This window comes from Paroedura picta, chromosome 8 (genome assembly GCF_049243985.1).
Source record: "Paroedura picta isolate Pp20150507F chromosome 8, Ppicta_v3.0, whole genome shotgun sequence".
Lineage (NCBI taxonomy): Eukaryota > Metazoa > Chordata > Lepidosauria > Squamata > Gekkonidae > Paroedura > Paroedura picta.
The window spans coordinates 12,902,566-12,920,063 of record NC_135376.1 but is presented as its reverse complement, the minus strand read 5'-3'; the positions used below and the strand labels follow the sequence as shown (position 1 = coordinate 12,920,063).

The 17,498-nt window shown below is 48.4% G+C and overlaps 1 protein-coding gene across 3 annotated transcripts in view; it reads right to left on the bottom strand.

Moving 5' to 3' along the window:
- Nucleotides 1-6,921: 6,921 nt before the first annotated feature.
- Nucleotides 6,922-17,498, bottom strand: part of SPATA16 (spermatogenesis associated 16) — a 178,946-nt gene continuing 168,369 nt past the window's right edge. For all 3 annotated transcript variants that reach the window (XM_077348379.1, XM_077348380.1, XM_077348381.1), the window contains one exon: nt 6,922-7,226. In XM_077348379.1, the coding sequence (XP_077204494.1) occupies nt 7,104-7,226 (123 nt within the window). In that variant the 3' untranslated portion in view covers nt 6,922-7,103. The remainder of the gene's footprint in view (nt 7,227-17,498) is intronic.

Below are 17,498 nucleotides of genomic sequence, written 5' to 3'. Positions count from 1 at the left end.
TGCTTCGGGCCGACGTGTCCCGGCTACAGACCGCCAGTTGCACGGGTCTAGAAGAGGACGTGAGAACGGCTTGCGTCTTCCCACAGTTCTTCTACCCAGTCCTTGAGTGCATGTGCCACATCTCTTTCAGCGCTTTGCTAAAGAGAATAGGGTTCCCCTCCCCCCCCTCTTTTCATACTGCTAATAAAAATGTTTATTCAGACCAGCTGGACCTGTTATCTCATGGGAGCAGTAGTTCCGCATTGTGGGTAACTGCTGATAATAATTACAAAAATTGTCGGGTCGGGACCATGACGTTATTCCATGCTAATTTTTGCTCAAGGGAGGTGCTGAGGAAAAGCACCAAGCCCTCTCTCTTCATGGCTGGGAGCCCTGCTTGCCGATCCCACACAGTCCCTCCGCCTGTCCTGATGCCACCCTGGTTAGAATTCAAAACCCATAATTTTGGAGAGAGACTTTCGCCACCTTCTTATCTAGTTGAAACGTCCCAGAGTTTTCTGGTTGCTTTCTGTTCCGTCCTAACTTTGAATATACCTGTGCTGCTGAAAAGGCTCGGTGAAGACTCATTTCACTCTCATTTTAGTGCGGAGATCTTGCTGACGTGTTTAGAGAGCCAGTTTGGTGTGGTGGTTAGGAGTGCGGACTTCTAATCTGGCATGCCGGGTTCGATTCTGCGCTCCCCTACATGCAGCCAGCTGGGGGACCTTGGGCTTGCCACGGCACTGATAAAACTGTTCTGACCGAGCAGTGATATCAGGGCTCTCTCAGCCTCACCCACCCCACAGGGTGTCGGTTGTGGGGAGAGGAATGAGAAGGCGACTGTAAGCCGCTTTGAGCCTCGTTCGGGTAGGGAAAAGCGGCATATAAGAACCAACTCTTCTTCTTCTTCTTCTTCTTCTTCTTCTTCTTCTTCTTCTTCTTCTTCTTCTTCTTCTTCTTCTTCTTCTTCTTCTTCTTCTTCTTCTTCTTCTTTAAGGAGAAGGAAGCTGGAGACCAAGTTCGGCAAGGGAGAATTGGTCCTTTAGATATGTGGCAAAAACCAGCAGCCTTCAACTGTGCCTGAAAATATATCCACAGCCAGCATGAATTGGGCTGAAATAGGTTTAATGTAATGGACTAGGATTGTTTTTTTTTTTTATCGTCAAGCAAGCCTCTGTATGCAAAATTAATTGACATTTCTGAGTTAATTTTAAGGATGGCCTCATGTAAAGTGCACTGCAAACAGGCAAGGTAGCCATACCAAAAACAGTTTTAAAAAACAGGGAACATTAATTACATGAGAAACGTAGGAACGAGGCTGGCGGTGCCAGATTACCGCCTTGCGTCTCCAAGGTACACGTGCAGTATCTTAATTATTTCTTTAGGAAATCTACGTGGTGCTTCTCCAGGCCTGCTCCAGGCAGCTGACAACCGGAACAAAGAAGCAAAACCAATGCAAACAAGTCGATATGTTAATTCATGCCAATCAAATAATAACAGAATAAGCACCGGCGGTAGAAGTAAATAAGAACGGATCGATAAAAGCCATGCCAATAAAAATAAGCCGAGCCAATTAAACAAAACCAGGGTGCACAAGGAGAGAATGGCTGGGAACAGCCCATAGAATAATTAAAAAGAACACCTTAAGTTAAAAAAAAAAACACCTGGATAAAGAAAACTGTTTTGGCCTGGCATCAAAAGGAAAGGAAAGTAGAAACCAGGTGAACCTCAAGGGGAAGGGGATCCCACAGGTGAGGCACCACTTCCAACCCACCCCCCAGTCTCTAGTTGCCACCTGCCTCATCTCTACAGGGGGGAGCACAAGAGAATAAGATTCCAGAAAAGATGTTAGCTGGCAAGTGGCACCCAAGCCATTTAGGACCATAGAGTTAAGAACCAGCACATGGAATTGTGCCAGTTGGGCAGCCCATGTAGATCTTTCAACATGATGTAGAAACAATCCATGTGTCCAGCTTGGGGGGGGGTCAGTCCTCCTGGCCCATGCCCCTTATTCCCCACAGCGGCTTTACAGGCCAGGGAGGGGGTGCCAGGGGAAATGGGGGAGGGCTTTTTAGAGTCACACCAGTGTGCAGTGCTACTTCCGGCACAGAACCAGCAGTAACACCCTGTGTGTTATCACAAGGCCAAAGAAATCTGTTTCCATCTGTCAAATCCTCCTGTTGGCTTAAAGCCTTCACCCGGCCACTGTGAGTACAACTGCCATGTTCTGGACCAGTTGACATTTCCAAACAGCATTCAAAGGCAGCCCCACGTGGAGTGCAATGCAGTAATCTTCCCTGGATATGAACAGAGGATGGATTACAGGGTTCAGGAAGGCATCGAGGTCTTAGAAGAAGCCCTCAGTCTTGTGCACCAGGGTTGCCAGCACTGGATTGAAGTGGAGCCGGGAGAAGGTGGGATTTGGGGTGGGGAAGGACCTCAGTAGAATACCCTCCAGAGCAGCCATTTTCTCCAGGGGAACCGATCTCTTTAGTCTGGAGATGACCTGTAATTCCGAGGGAGCTCTAAGTTCCCCAGGAGGACTGCAATCCCTAATTGTAGGCTGGCAAGTGTTTTGGGGGCTGGAACACCAAAGCCAGCTTTCAGGCAACCTGGAGGCCAATATGGACCATGCACTCTGCAGTGTCAGGCAGGCCTAGAACAGTGGGAAGCTGTTTTTAACCAGCAACTTGTTCGAAGTGATGTGAAACGGATGAGGCAGCATCTTTTCCTTGGATTAAAATAAAAGGAATATGCCCAGGCAGCCAACTGCGGGGCCTTTTAAGAGGTTGCAAGGAAGGTTAATGATTAAAAGGACTCTCAAGGATTCTTTGCATGTCATGAAATTGAAAAGGCTCTTTGGTAATAGGACTCTGCTTCTTAGCCACACTAATTCTCAAAGAGGCCTTTAGGTTGAGACTTTGGCACATCTCCAAGACTTGGGGGGGGGGGGTGTCCTACAGCAGCCACTGGAAATGCCTCTGTCTGTTGGTCAGCCGGAAGGACAATGAGGGAGGATCCGGCGAGGATGTTCGGTTCCTCAAGGACCCTAGGAATCAATAGCAGAGCCCTTGCTTGTGCTTGAGAGGCAACCAAGATTGTCAAACAGCCTGAATAAAAAGAAAAAGGTTGATCAAGGGCTGCCAAGTCCAGGTTGGAAAATTTCTGGAGATTTGGAGGTGGATCCTGGGGAGGGTGGGGCTTGGGAAGGGGAGGGGCCTCAATGGGCTTTAGGTTGCCAGTAGAAGCTTATGGGAATCGGAGTCCATAGACATCTGGAGAGCTGTCGTTTGGCCACCCCTGCCATAAAACACCCATTTTCTCCAGGGCAATTGTAAAACAGGGAGATATTCTTCTTCTTCTTCTTCTTCTTCTTCTTCTTCTTCTTCTTCTTCTTCTTCTTCTTCTTCTTCTTCTTCTTCTTCTTCTTCTTCTTCTTCTTCTTCTTCTTCTTCTTCTTCTTCTCCAGGTCCCCCCTGGAAGCTGGCAAGCCTAGATCCCGGACAGCTTTTGGTTTTTTGATCCAAAGGACAGCAACAGCTTTTTTGATCTAAAGAAATCAGTAGATGGTGGTTTTCGGGACATGAAGATAAACATGATTATTTGCTAATGGCTTCAGATCTACTGCTGAAGAGACGGTGAAATAAAAGGCTGATTCAAAAGTTGGCAGCTGTGAAGAACAGAAAATCAGTATGGATATCAGAGCAATTTAAGCCTTTTCTGCGGGTTTTTTTTTTTTTTTGTCTAAAGCCCTGTTCTTAAAAGTATCTAATACCAGGAGCAGTGAGCTCCAAAGTTGGAGAGTGTGCTTCTGATCTAGTGCTTTAAGAAAATAGGGAGCACTTGGAAAATAATTGTAATGATTCTTGTGAAATCATCTCCCCTATTTACCTTGCCTGCATTCATCAGAAAGGGATGCTAGTCAGAGAGTAATAAAATTCAATTGGGGGGGAAAAAAAGCAGCAAAAACTGCCACAATTACCTGGCCTCTATAGTGCAATAATACTTTGTAGTTCTGTCCCAGGGGTCCGTACTAGCTCAAGGTAGCTGGGATTATGCAGAAAACCTTTGATCAATTTTTGATTCCATTACACAGTTTCTTTTGAGTCACAGTTGCATAAATCAAGCTGTTATCCTGCTGGTGGGCTCATGCGTTTTGCATGCATTTTGATTTAAGAGTTTATGAAGAAGAAGAAGAAGAAGAAAAAAAAAATCTTACCGGGCTTTATGAGACAATATATTCTGTGAGTGCATGGCAAGAATGCCACAGGCGTCTGGAGGGGAAAGGAGTTTGCGCTAGCCCAAGCATGTGCTCTGCCACAAAGCATTGAATGGTGGGATGTAAATGTCCAGTTAGCTTAAGGCATTGGGTTCTACTGAAGCGCACCAAGCATGAGGAGGCCAGTGATGGTACATTGGCTTCTTTGAAAGACCATTGCTGATCTTCCCTGCCAAATCTGCAGCTGCAGATGGGTGTGCTCTCTACTAATGTAGGCTAACTGTGAATCCAACACATTTGGCCATGCTAGAACATGTCCCTGAATCCTCTCCAGCAGGGGTAGTCAACCTGTGGTCCTCCAGATGTTCATGGACTATAATTCCCATGAGCCCCTGCCAGCATTTGCTGGCAGGGGCTCATGGGAATTGTAGTCCATGAACATCTGGAGGACTACAGGTTGACTACCCCTGCTCTCCAGCACCCAGGGATCCCATGGCAACTGATCATCGGTGCCTTAGCATGTGGTCACCAGACTCCAAATATGGCTTGGAGTTTCCCCAGAATTACAGCTGATCTCCTCCCTTCAGTGTTCAGTTCCCCTGGAGAAAAAGGCTGCTTTGGAGGGTAGACTCCATGGCATCATGCCCTGTTGGGGTCTTCAGGCTCCACCCCCAACATCTCCAGGAATTCCCCACCTCACCAAGAAACCAATGTGGCAAGGATCTTCTGAGAACATCAGAGCAGCCATGGGCCATGTAGACCAGTATGCTGCTTCATGCACTGGGGTCAAACAGATACCCCCTGAAAGCCTACAGGCATGGAAAAGGAGGCCAGTGTTTTCCCCCTGGTGTTGCTTCCCCAGCAGAGGTATTCAAGAGGCTACTTCCTCTAAATACGGAGGTTCTTTTCCCCTACTGTGGTTAATAAACATAGTTGGCCTTATCTTCCATCGACCTGAGCGGCTGAGGTTTACAAAATTATGCAGGGGATGCAGAAAGAAGGATTTTCTCTCCCTTTCTTACAAAACAAGGACACTCAAATTATTGAGCAGTAAGCTTAGGGCAGATAAAGGAAGCACTCCTTCACCCAAAGAGTCATTCACCTGTGGAGTCCACTGCTGCAAGAAGTGGTGGCAGCTATACAAGCTTCAAAAGGAGGATGGATAAACCTATAGTGCAGAGGGCCAAGAGTGGCTATTGGTTATAAGGTATAGATGGAATACTCTGTCTGGAGTAGTGATGCTCTGTAGTCTTGGTGCTTGGGGGGCTTCTGGAGTTCTGGCTCTGCTGGTGGGCCTCCTGATGGCATCTGAGTTTTGGCCACTGTGTGACACAGAGTGTTGGATGGGATGGGCCATTGGCCTGACTTCTCTTCTGTTCCTATCTAACAATCCATAGAATTATAGAGTTGGAAGGGGCCACACAGGCCATCTAGTCCAACCCGCTACTCAACGCAGGATCAGCCCTAAGCATCCTAAAGCATGCATGAAAGGCAGATGCTGTTTCCCCAGATTCCTCTCTGTCCCTGTCCGTCATTGCTCCCTATCTGATCATGCATTGACTTGACAACTGACGACTGGGAACTGTCTGCTGTGAATTGTTTTGTGCCTGAGATAATGTGGAAGCGCCATTCGTGGTGTTTGCTCTGCAACGGCCTTTGTTAACTCGCAAGCCGGCATTTGACAATGTGCTTGCTGAGTTTTAGGCAAATTGTTTGTGAGGCCGGACACTGTGAGTTCTGATTTGGGAAGGCCCACGGTGGGGGTGGAGAGGTCCCGGGAGGACAAAATTATGGGGAGTTCTGTGAGGCTCTGGACTGGCACCACCATACAACGGCTATACCTTCAGCAGCAACTTTTCAACATTTAGGCATGAGGTATTCAGAGGGCAGCCCTGTCATCTGAAGTAGAACGGATAGATTCAAGTCCAGTAGCGTCTCTGAGATCTGCAAGAACTTTGGGGATATAAGCTTGGGGAGCCAGCATGGTGTAGTGCAGGGGTAGTCAAACTGTGGCCCTCCAGATGTCCATGGACTACAATTCGCAGGAGCCCCCTGCCAGCATTTGCTGGCAGGGGCTCATGGGAATTGTAGTCCATGGACATCTGGAGGGCTGCAGTTTGACTACCCCTGGTGTAGTGGTTAAGAGCAACACACTAATCCAGAGGATTAGGTTTGATTCCCCACTCCTCCTCCACATAAAGCCTATTTGGTGACCTTGGGCCACTCATGGTTCTCTCAGAACTCTCTCAGTCCCACCTGCCTCACAAGATGCCTAAGATGGAGAAAGGAAGGGAAGGAGATTGTAAACCGCTTTGAGACTCCTTAAGGTATAAAGGTGGGGTATAAAAACCGAGTTAAAGCTCTCTTCATCAGGGACTTTCAAAAGTTTATCCCCCCCCCCCCGCCCAATCTTGTTGATCTGTAATGTGCTGCTGGCCTCTAAATCACAAGCTGAGTAGATCTGGTCTACAGGTTGGGAAGCAAAGGTCTATGGGCATGTATTTTTGGCCTTAAAACACTGCTCTATTTCATCATTCTTATGAGAAGAAATGGTGCCTTCTCCAACAGAGTCTTCTCGGTACAAGATCTTGCACGAGATCAACAACTCTGGCTGGATTGTGAACAAAATACAGGATGGAGCATCCCTCCGAACCCCCTGCCGGATTTGAATAAACGAAGCCAGTCTGCCTAAGGATCTAGTCAAGCATCCAATGAACGTTTGTTTATTCCTGTCAGATGAGACTAATGAAGTGCAGGTGCTCCTTGCTCAAGATGAGCTGTATGGAGGGGACACCTCGTTAATTCAAAGGCGGGCCTTTGCTGTCCCACCTGTCAAACGCCTGGGACATTAATGTCCTCTTCTTGCCACTGCTGGCACAGGGCGGGAGCCTCTTCCCCAGTGGGACTAGCAGGGCTGTTCACTTTGAAGCCGCTTCATTTTCATTTTCTGCCTCCTCGCCGTTCTAAGTTTTTTGGTCTTTAGGAAACTATCTTCTAACTGGTATAGGAAGTCTTCTATAATTCCAACCTGCAGGCAAACATCAACATAACAGAGGCTGTCAGGCAATGCAGCACCTACCTGGTTGCATAGACTCAACATTCCTTGTTGTGTGGATTGTATTCTTTTCTATCTGAGATCATTGTATTTGAGGGAAAAAAAATTGAGAACTAAGAAACTCTACCTCAAGTGCATCTACCTCAAGTGCAGCAGCCAGGATCCTCACAACAACACCGTGGAGGTCCCACATCCGGCCCATTCTCCACCAACTGCAGTGGTTGCCAGTTGAATTCCAGATCAGACTAAAGGTTCTGGTAATTACCTTCAAGGCCATTCGTGGTCAGGGCCCAGTGTACCTGAGGGACCGCCTCCCTGCCTATGCCCCTAAAAGAGCTCTGCGCTCCACCGCCACCAACCGGCTAACGGTCCCTGGCCCTAAAGAAGTCTGCCTGGTCTCGACCAGGGCCAGAGCCTTCTCTGTCCTGGCCCCCACCTGGTGGAACGAGCTCCCGGAGGAGATCAGGGCCCTGACGGAGCTTAAACAGTTCCGCAGGGCCTGCAAAAAGGAGCTCCTCCGCCAGGCATTTGGTTGAGACCAGGCACAAACCAACAGCAAATGAAGGGCCCCCACTCCCCCCCGCTCCTCCCCCTCCCCCCCTTCCTCCCAGAACTCCACCAGAGCGCTCTGGACCTGTTGTGGTATTGCACCATTCCATCGTTATATTATTTTATTATATTCTTATACTGTTACATTATTCTGTTATATGGTTACAACCACTGTTATTAATTACTGTATGTTTTAACAAAGACTGTTTCATGTATCGTTGACTAGTTTTAATGTAAACCGCCCTGAGCCTTCGGGGAGGGCGGTATATAAAGCTAAATAAATAAATAAATAAATAAATAAATAAATCTTTCACACCCATTCTGTGAACTGGGGCCTCTACCATTCCCGTTTTATAGTTGGGGAATGGAGTCTTTGCTTAAGAGCCAGCAGGGTGTAGTGGTTAGTGCTTGGATGGGAGACAACTAAGGAAGATGGGTGTTTCTACACAGAGACATGTGAGGGCAAACCACTCTTGTCTGGCTTTTGCTTTGACAACCTCACAGAGCTGCCACAAATTGGCTGCAACTTGATTGCGCTTTTTAACAGATATGCAAAGCTCTAGGGCAGGGGTGGCCAAACTGGCTTTCAAGATATCCATGGACTACAATTCCCATGAAACCCTGCCAGCATGGAGCCCATGGAAATTGTAGTCCATGGACATCTGGAGAGTCACAGTTTGACCACCCTTGCTCTAGGTGATCTAGTACAGTCCCTTCCCAAGTCACTCTTTACCTGGGACTGCTAAGGTAATTGCTTGCATCATTACTGCACCCAGGTATCACTGAAGGAGGGAGGAACGTCAGCAGGGACAGTGTGAGAGAGGAGGAACTGAACCTGTTGATCCAGCCGCAACAAAACCACTATCCAATCTCAAGGCTGGCACAAAGCAAGGTGGTTCGGGATCAGGGTAGCTCATTTCTTCTCAGTGAGCTCACGGAGGACAAGAGAGTTCTGTCCCTCTGCCATGTCCCTCCACAAAGCTCTGGAGAAGAACTCTTTCATTTAGGATCCATCTATCCATCCATCCATCCATCCATCTTCTTCTTCTTCAAATGGATGCCTGAATACATTCCTTGTGTAGTTTAAAAGGCAGCATCTTTTAACCACTATTTTTTGGGGATCGGTACTTTAAGGTAGCGATCCCCAACCTGTGGGCCGCGGACCACATGTGGTCCTTCGTCTAATTGGAGGTGGGCCGCGAAGGATGCCTTCTCTCCCCCCCCGGCCCTTTACTTCATCCCCCCCGGCCCTTTACAACACACTTCGGGTGTCATTGTCTCCCATCACTCCCAGATGGGACTATCTCGTTGCAGAGAAACAAGCTCAGGGTTCCCATTGATTTGTCATTGTCAGGAGTTAAAATTTCCATGAAAATAAAATGTTCCTTATGTTCATTGCTGTGGCATGTCTGTATCTTATTTTGAAGGGATGTTTAAACATGACCATAGCGATCAGAGAGCGTTAGGGCAGTGGTTGAGAGTAGAGGAGTAAACTACCCCCTTCCCCACCGGGCCTCAGGAAAAGGCGTTGAGTGGTCCCTGGTGATAAAAAGGTTGGGGGCCACTGCTTTAAGGGATATAAGGGCCTACGTCTGTATGCTAGGTTGCCTTTAGTGGCTCTCTTCAGGCTCTTGATGAGAAATGGTAACGTGTGCGCCATCTGACAAATCATGCTGCAAGAGGCTACGGGTGTGTGCATGCATGCATACATAGTGTTCTTTTTCCCTCCCTTTGTGAGGATTCTGTTATTTCCCTGATGTGGGATAGACTGATGATAGTGCCTTCATTCAGTGTGTGCCCGTCGCCGCTGGGAATTTATCAAAACGCTGTCTTTAACTGGCATTGAAAAACAGCCACTTTAAAAGGCAGGCACGCCGGGAAAATTAATCTTGAGCAAGTTTCCCTGATAAGAAGAGAATGGCAAGAGAGAGAGCGCCAAAGCTTCTGGCGTCTGCAGGCTGAAAGGCAGTGCGGAGAGAAAAATGCGCATTCCACATTCTCATGGCAAGGGCCATTTTTCTATTAAATCAAAATGAAGTTCCGAATAAATACATTTCCCTGAGAAATATCGTCCACCAGGGGGTTCGCTAAAAGAATAAAGGATGCAAAATAATAATTCTTGCCGGAGCCATCCATCTTCTTTTAGAACAATCCAATAATTATTCCAATAAGTGGCATATTGAAATGTCTTCCGTCTGCTCCACTGCATCAAGAAGAACTTTTAGGTAATTTAAGGGGGCACCCCTGTCATACGGATGCGAACGGAATCCAGGTGTTCCGCATGGATTTCACAGATTCATATCTGCAGCGCGGCTCACGGCCATCTATATCTATTCCAAAGCACCGCTGTTCTCAGAAATGTAAATGGCCTAATAAAGCCAGCAGAGGATGATTAAGAATTTACAATTAATTGGATGCTGTCACCTCACTTCCTCCGTTTTCCAGCTACATTGATACAGGATCAGTCTTCCCATCGGACTGAAAACAGCTGTATTCCTTTTCTGTGTATACATAATGCATCATTCTGACATCAACTTGATGGAGGGCATGGATCAATTTGAGCAGGGTTTACCATTGGAATGGCTTAAAGGCAGGACTTGCATGTTGGCAGCTCCGTGTGCAAAAAATGATTTGAAAACGGCATGCCGTGTACCATATAGCAATGGAACAATGCTCTGCCTGCTCCGCCAGTGTGGTTTAAACACCTCCCCTGCCCCAAACCTTGGTAGCGGCCTGCCCATTCTACTGTCTGGAAAGCAGCAAGACGGCCAACGTGACATAGTGGCTAGCAAGACTAGGATCTGGGCGATCCAAATTTGCACCTCTGCTTGGCCACAGGGGCATGCTGGGTGACCCTGGAACAGTCATTCTGGCCCGCCTTACTGGGTGTGTGTGTGTCTGGCTGTGAGAATGGAATAGGGGAGGGGGAGATTGATGTTGAAAGCCACTTGGGGAGAAAAGTGGGGTAAAATCATGTAGAGTCATAGTGTTGGAAGGGACCTCCAGGGTCTGCCTTTGTAATGGTGATTTGGTCCCTGCTGCACTCAAAGTGACTAGTGGGACTTTACTGGACAGCTCTTTAAAAACAAAACACAGATGTTGTTTGGAAGACTAGGGATGCCAACCTCTAGGCAGGGCCTGGAGTCCTCTCAACATCTTAACTGACTTCCAGACTAAAGAGATCTGTTTCCCGGGAGAAAATGGCATTTTCAGAAGGTGAGGTCAAGGGCATCACATCCCTGCTGAATTTTCCTTTCCCAAACTCTGCCCTGCCCCACCCAGGCTCCACCCCTAAATCTCCAGGAATCTCCCAACCTGAAGACGGCAACCCTAAAGCGTGAATCATATCACCTCCACCTTGAAGACGCAGCTTCACAACAAGGTGAGGCCTGCCTCGGGTATCCCCCACTCTTGCTCTGTGACTGCTGTGATGTGAGAGGCTGACAACCACCAGGTGATGGCTGGAAATCTCCCAGGATAACTACTGACTGGAGATCAGTCTGCTTGGAAAAAATGGCTGCTTTGGAAGGTGGACCCTATGATACCCTATCCCATTGAAGTCTGTCTCTCTCCAAACCCCACCCTTCTCAGCCTCCCTCCCTCTAAATCCCCTGGTATTCCCCAACCCCAAGACGGCAAACCCAGCAATGGAAGGCCATGGCTGCTCAGGATCTCTTAACAAAGAACTTGTACTACATTTCCAAGGCGTGCTCCATGTTGGAAACATTTAAGGTGTTAAGAAGCTATAAGCATAAGAAACCAGTGGTTGTTAAAAAGCCTCAGGTTGGAAGAAGTCTCCTTAGGCTGGAGGGTGGCTTCAGACCTTGCTCAGGAGATTGAGATAGGGTTAATAGGTCCACCCGGCCATCAGTGGGGGTGGAGTTGCTGGGAAGCCCCTGGAAATATGGGGATGGAGCCTGGGGAGGACAGGAACCCCACTAAGAGACAATGGTCCAGACTCAGAAGCATTTCTCCCAGAGGAATGGACCCCAGAAGTCTGGAGAGGAGCTCTATGCCCAGGAGATCACAGATCCCACCCGGAGGTTGTGGGAAGATATGGGCCATTGTGCCTTTGACTCCAGTGTTGACTTATGCATCTTGATAAAAGGCGACAGGGGATAATTAAGAAACAGACATCCCTTTGGAGGTTTTGGGGGGCGCAGTTACATAAAAGTCAAAATAGATTTGATAGTGGGTTGGATCCAGTCAGCTTCTTAACTCATCTTCATTCTTTTATTTGGAAGGTTTTAAGCAGAGGCCAAATAGCCATCTAACAGAAGTGCTGATTTTATGAACTGAGGCAGATTGTGAGTGGGTGGGCAGGAAGGGATGTGCCAGTGTTTGTCTCTTGTGGCCCTTCTTTGCATACCCAGGGGATTGCTGATGGCCACTGTGGGATGGTAGGTGAATTCCCTCCAGGCCAGGCTAGATTCTGGAGATTTTTGGTGGGGGGATCACTTGGGCATGAAATTGGGGTCACCGTGGGTGAGCAGGAAGCTTTGAGTTCCTGCATTGTGCAGGGGGTTGGACTAGATGACCCTGGAGGTCCCTTCCAACTCGATGATTCTATGATTCCTCTGCACTAAACACCTGGCTCTCAAGGGCTTCTGAACACGCCGGCCCCACAGGCTACCTCGTGGCCTTCTGGAAGTCACAGCTGAAAAACGGATTGGCTCCAACCCCGTGCGGTCCCATTATCATGCCGTGCCAGGTTACAGCTACTCTGTTCCTCTCTTGTCCATTAAAGAAAAATGACTTTGGAATAATCCTCTGTTATGGCACGGGAAGAGTGGAAGGAGCGGTGGGCAGCAGAACTGATCACCACAGGTGACGCTATTGCAGCCACCACACTGAAGCCAGTCCAACTATAATGCTGACATCATAATTAATGGGCATGCAGGCCATCTGGGCACGCGTCGAATGATCTCATGAGCAGAATGGACACAGAACCGAGCAAAGGCGAAACAGAACATCCTTGCTTTTGACAAGGCATTGAGGGGTGGAAATGCTGCCCCCCAACATGTCAGGTTAGTTCTTACATCCAGTGGTGTTTGTTCGTGGCTTTTTGCCTGCACTTTTTCATTTTAGAAAGCAAGCCGGAGTGTATTGTAGGTGAGACAAGAGGGGAGAATGTTGGCTCTTCTCCTTTGCCTTTTTACAGCTGCCAGTTCATCCAGCCTTCGGAGCTAAGGAAAGCGAGGATGCTGCATCTCCTTGGGAAATGCCAGCATTTTTTCGCCTCCCCCCCTCCTCTCCGCTTTGCAGAAAGGCATTTAAAGTGTAAGACCTGGATGTCAGGTGGAAGAGATGCAGCTGGCAGGTGGCAACCGAGGGGATATCAAAGAGCAGGGCTTCATAACAGCTGCCAGGCCTCCTGTCACAGGGAAAGGACTGTTTGTGAGGGAAGTGCATCTCACTGTAAAATATCAGGAAGTGCTCAGAGTGCATGTTCTCTGTGGCTGTTCTCTGATTTAAAGGTGCTTCTAGTGTGCGCTGCCAGGTGCAACGTGAGTGCAGCAGAGACCCATGACCTGGAAGGTGTACAAGTCAGCTCACGCAGAAGGCATTTTTCATCAGTGGTCGTTAAGCGTGCCCTTGGTGAAGAGTGGCAGACTCTAATCTAGAGAGCCGGGTTTGAGTCCCCACGCCCCCACATGCAGCCAGCTGGGTGACCTTGGGTTAGTCACAGTCCTGTTAGAGCTGTTCTCTCAGGGCAGTTTCCCTCAGAGCTCTCCCAGCCTCACCTACCTCGCAAGGTGTCTGTTGTGGGGAGAGGAAGGAGATTGTAAGACATTTTGGGACTTTTTTGGTGGTGAAAAGCAGAGTATAAAAACCCAGCTCCTTCTCCTCCTCCTCCTGTTGGTATATAGTGAAGTCATGTGTGCAACAAAGAAGAGGAAAGATCCTTGGGGTGTGGGGGGTGGGGGACAGCAAGTTCTAGCTAGACCATACTGTAAGGCAGGGGTAGTCAACCTGTGGTCCTCCAGATGTTCATGGACTGTAATTCCCATGAGCCCCTGCCAGCATTTGCTGGCAGGGGCTCATGGGAATTGTAGTTCATGGACATCTGGAGGACCGCAGGTTGACTACCCCTGCTGTAAGGGGAAATATCTTGTTCTAAAAGGGGCTTCTCTTTGTGTGCCCACAGAAGGCTATTCTAGAACAATCTACATCTAGAACCCTCTCTTAGCTAGCAGGATGGCTAGGTTTATCTCCCTTCTTCCCTCTTTCTTCTTTTTGATAGTTCCACTGACAAAACTTTTGCTACACCTAATGAGTTTACTGTCCTGATTGCTACAAAGGCAATCTGCCAACCTCTCCAAGTGGGGAAATTCCAGGAGCAGTGCTTAACTGGGCTGGAATACTGAGTTAGGGCATTTGCACTGGTATTTTTTGCTTTATTTACAAATGTACAGATGTAGCATAGAGACATTTCTGCTAGATAGCAGATCTGTTACCCCACATCAGATATCAAAGAAAGAGAGACACAAAGAGAGCTCCTGTAACCTCCAGGTTAGGGTTGTGCAAGGGGGCCCCAATTCAGGTTCGGATGAACCCTATTTGGACTGATTCGGGTTCGAATTCGGCTGATTCAGATCAATTCGGGTTCAGACGAATCGATTCGGATCAATCCGAATTGCTTTGGAGCCAATTCAAGTCAATGGTGCCATTGACTTTCATTGGAAATCCTGCCGCCGACTTTCCCAGGGGCTGGGGGGAGGGGGTGTAAGTTACACCCCTAAAATTTCTAGGCAACCTCACGGAAGACACTCCCTGAGCTCCCCTGCAAGTTTCAAGAAGATTTCACCATGGGGTCTAATCCTAGGGGCTCCCAAAGACGGTGCCACCATTCCCCATAGACTTCAATGGGGAATCCAGTTCAGACTGGAGAATCTGAATCTCCATTATATCGTATGGAGCGGCTAGGGGTACCCTCTTCGGGAGACCCTAGGATTGGACACCTTGAGACAATCTTCTTGAAACCTCCCTGAGCTCCCCTAGAAGATTGAGGGGTGTAACTTACACCCTCTTCCACCTCCCCCTTTTTGGCGAGAAAAACAAGGGGGAAAAAAACAGCAGAGGCAGCAGGAGGCTGGGGAAGCCGATGGCTGCCTCTGCTTTGGCTGAATCGATTCGATTTGGTGGGCGAATTGCTGAATTTTTAAATGCCGGAAAGAAAGTTAGGCCCTTGGTCTCCTAGCTCTGGCTGAGAGTGGGTTTCAGGGGGTGGAGCCCCTGGGTTTCCTGAATGCTTTTGAACTCTCTCCCCCCTCCCTGCATAACTGGAACATGAATGTGAAAGGGTGCGATTCCATGGTATATTCCATGTTAGAAATAGCACATGGAGGAGGGAAATGGGCTGAATATTTCTCTGGTTTCTGTGGAAAGGGCGACTTCCAGAACTCACTACTGGTGTTTGTCATTGGATACATGCGAGGAGATTAAGGAAAACTGTCACTTTGAGTGGAACAGGCTTCCTTGGGAGGTGGTGGGTTCTCCTTCTTTGGAAGTTTTTAAGCAGAGGCTGGATAACCACCTGAAAGAAATGCTGATTCTGTCAACTTAGGCAGACAGTAAACGGGTGGGCAGAAGGGATTGTGTCTGAGCTTGGCTCTTGTGGCCATTTCCTGCCCTCCGTAGGGAGTTGGACCAGATGACCCTTCCAACTCTTCTGTGAATCTAAGTGCCGAACGAGTGAGTAGCCCCGGCTTGCTTATTGGCTGGCGGCAGCCCCTTGCTTGGCTTTCTGTCAGCACAGAGGAACAGATGGCTCCTTCTGGGAAAGGCCTCAGGTAGTTTTTCTGGCAAGCGGGCCTGCCTTCTGTGGTGAGGGCGTCGCTTTCCCACAAAACATCTGCCGGGTGCCAGGTCCTAAGTGCGGCGGCAGCTTCGACAAGAGATAAAAATTGAGGATTTTTATGGAATGAAATATGTAAACAGATAATAGGCTCAGCGCAGTTTATTCCTTGTGCTATTTAATTTGATATTAAATCCAATTCGTTTTACGTCGCCTATAAATTTTCCCCGGCGCTTTGGATTCCGGCACTGACAGCTCGTAACGGCGCCGCAGACGCTGTCAGTTTGGAGAAGCCAGAGGTGGATCTCGAGGGCTGCTGAGAAGGGCTCGATGCCAGGAGAGGGGAGAGGGAAGCGGCTCGTGGCATAAATAAATTGGTCAGACATTACATCCCTGACACAAAGATCAGGAGGGAAATTCTACACATCGGAGCGGCTATCTTTAGAATTAAGTTCCAGGTTTTTGAGGCTAGTTTGAATTATGTTAGCTGCCGCCTCGGGGGAAAGGCATGAAGTTAGTTTACATTTGCCGTGAGTTTATAAGATTTGTACGGGAGCCAGAAGCAGGGATGGCTCACACACAGAGCAAGAAGAGGCGGGTGCCTGGCCAGGGGAGGGGGAGGGGGCTGCAAGTTCTGTCTCTGCCCTTCCTTTCCAGTCATCTCCGATCTCCAATCCTGCCTGGGAGACAGAAGGTCACCTTGTAGTAGCTGAGCATGGGGTGGTGGTGGTGGTTACAGCACTGGACTATGATCTGTAGGACCTAAGGCTACCTACTCTGGGTAGGGAAATTCCTGGGGATTTGGGGGTGGAGCCTGGAAAGAGCAAGGTTTGGGGAGGGGATGGATAGCAGTGGGGCACCATGTCATTGAGTCCGCTCTTCCAAGCAGCTATGATCTCCAGGGGAACTGATTTCTGTAGTCTGGAGACCAGTTGTAATTCCAGAAGATCTCTATTCCCCCCCCTCCCAGAGGTTGGCAACCTTAGTAAAACCCAGGTTCGCAACACCACTCTCTGTTATGGAAGTTTCTTGGGTGACCTTGGGCCAGTCGTTCTCTCTCAGGTTGACCTCCCTCACAGGGCTGTTGTTGTGAGGATTAAATGGAGGAGAATACGTTGCAATCTGCCATGGAACTCCACTGGGGAGCAAAGTGGGATATAAGTACTGAAAACAAAAGATTAATCATTTGAAAAATCTGCTGTCCTTTAGGCGGTTCTGAAACCAACAGAGCGTGGTAGGCATGCCCTAGATGGCCTCTCAAACTCTTTCAAAATTGCTCCTTCTTGTGAGACTTCAACAGTCCTTCTGCAGCCTTGACAAGGTGGTGAGGCTTAGGTCTCTCCAGATTGGTCAGTATGACCTCCGTCCCTATTTTTCCAAAGGCAGTGGACAGAAAGATGGTATAATGATCAGTTTTAGAAATATTCACTTCTGAGGAATTGTTAAGGAATCAGTAATTTGGACCTCTGAAAGCTTTTTTACAGGCATGCAAAAATCAGATCAGAATGCAGACAGAATTAAGAATGCAGCTTAGTGACTAGAAACAGACTTCGATAAGGGGTAGAGCGCTCCGAGTTATCAGGTATAATGTCCTCAGGGAACAGCTGCTGCTTGCAGGAGATTTCTCCCTCGATACAGCTGTTCAGATTTGCAAGGTCTCAGCGAACTGAAGGCACGAGGCCAAGATCCGAATTCAGCAGAAAGCGTTTATGGCAGGGTTAGTCAAACTGTTGCTCTCCAGTTGTCCATAGACTACATTTACCATGAGCCCCTGCCAGCACAATGTGGCAGGGGCTCATGGTAATTGTAGTCCATGGACATCTGGAGAGCTACAGTTTGGCCACCCCTGGCTTATGGTAAAACGACCCTGCTGGCCTTTGTTTTGACCTGCCGGCCTG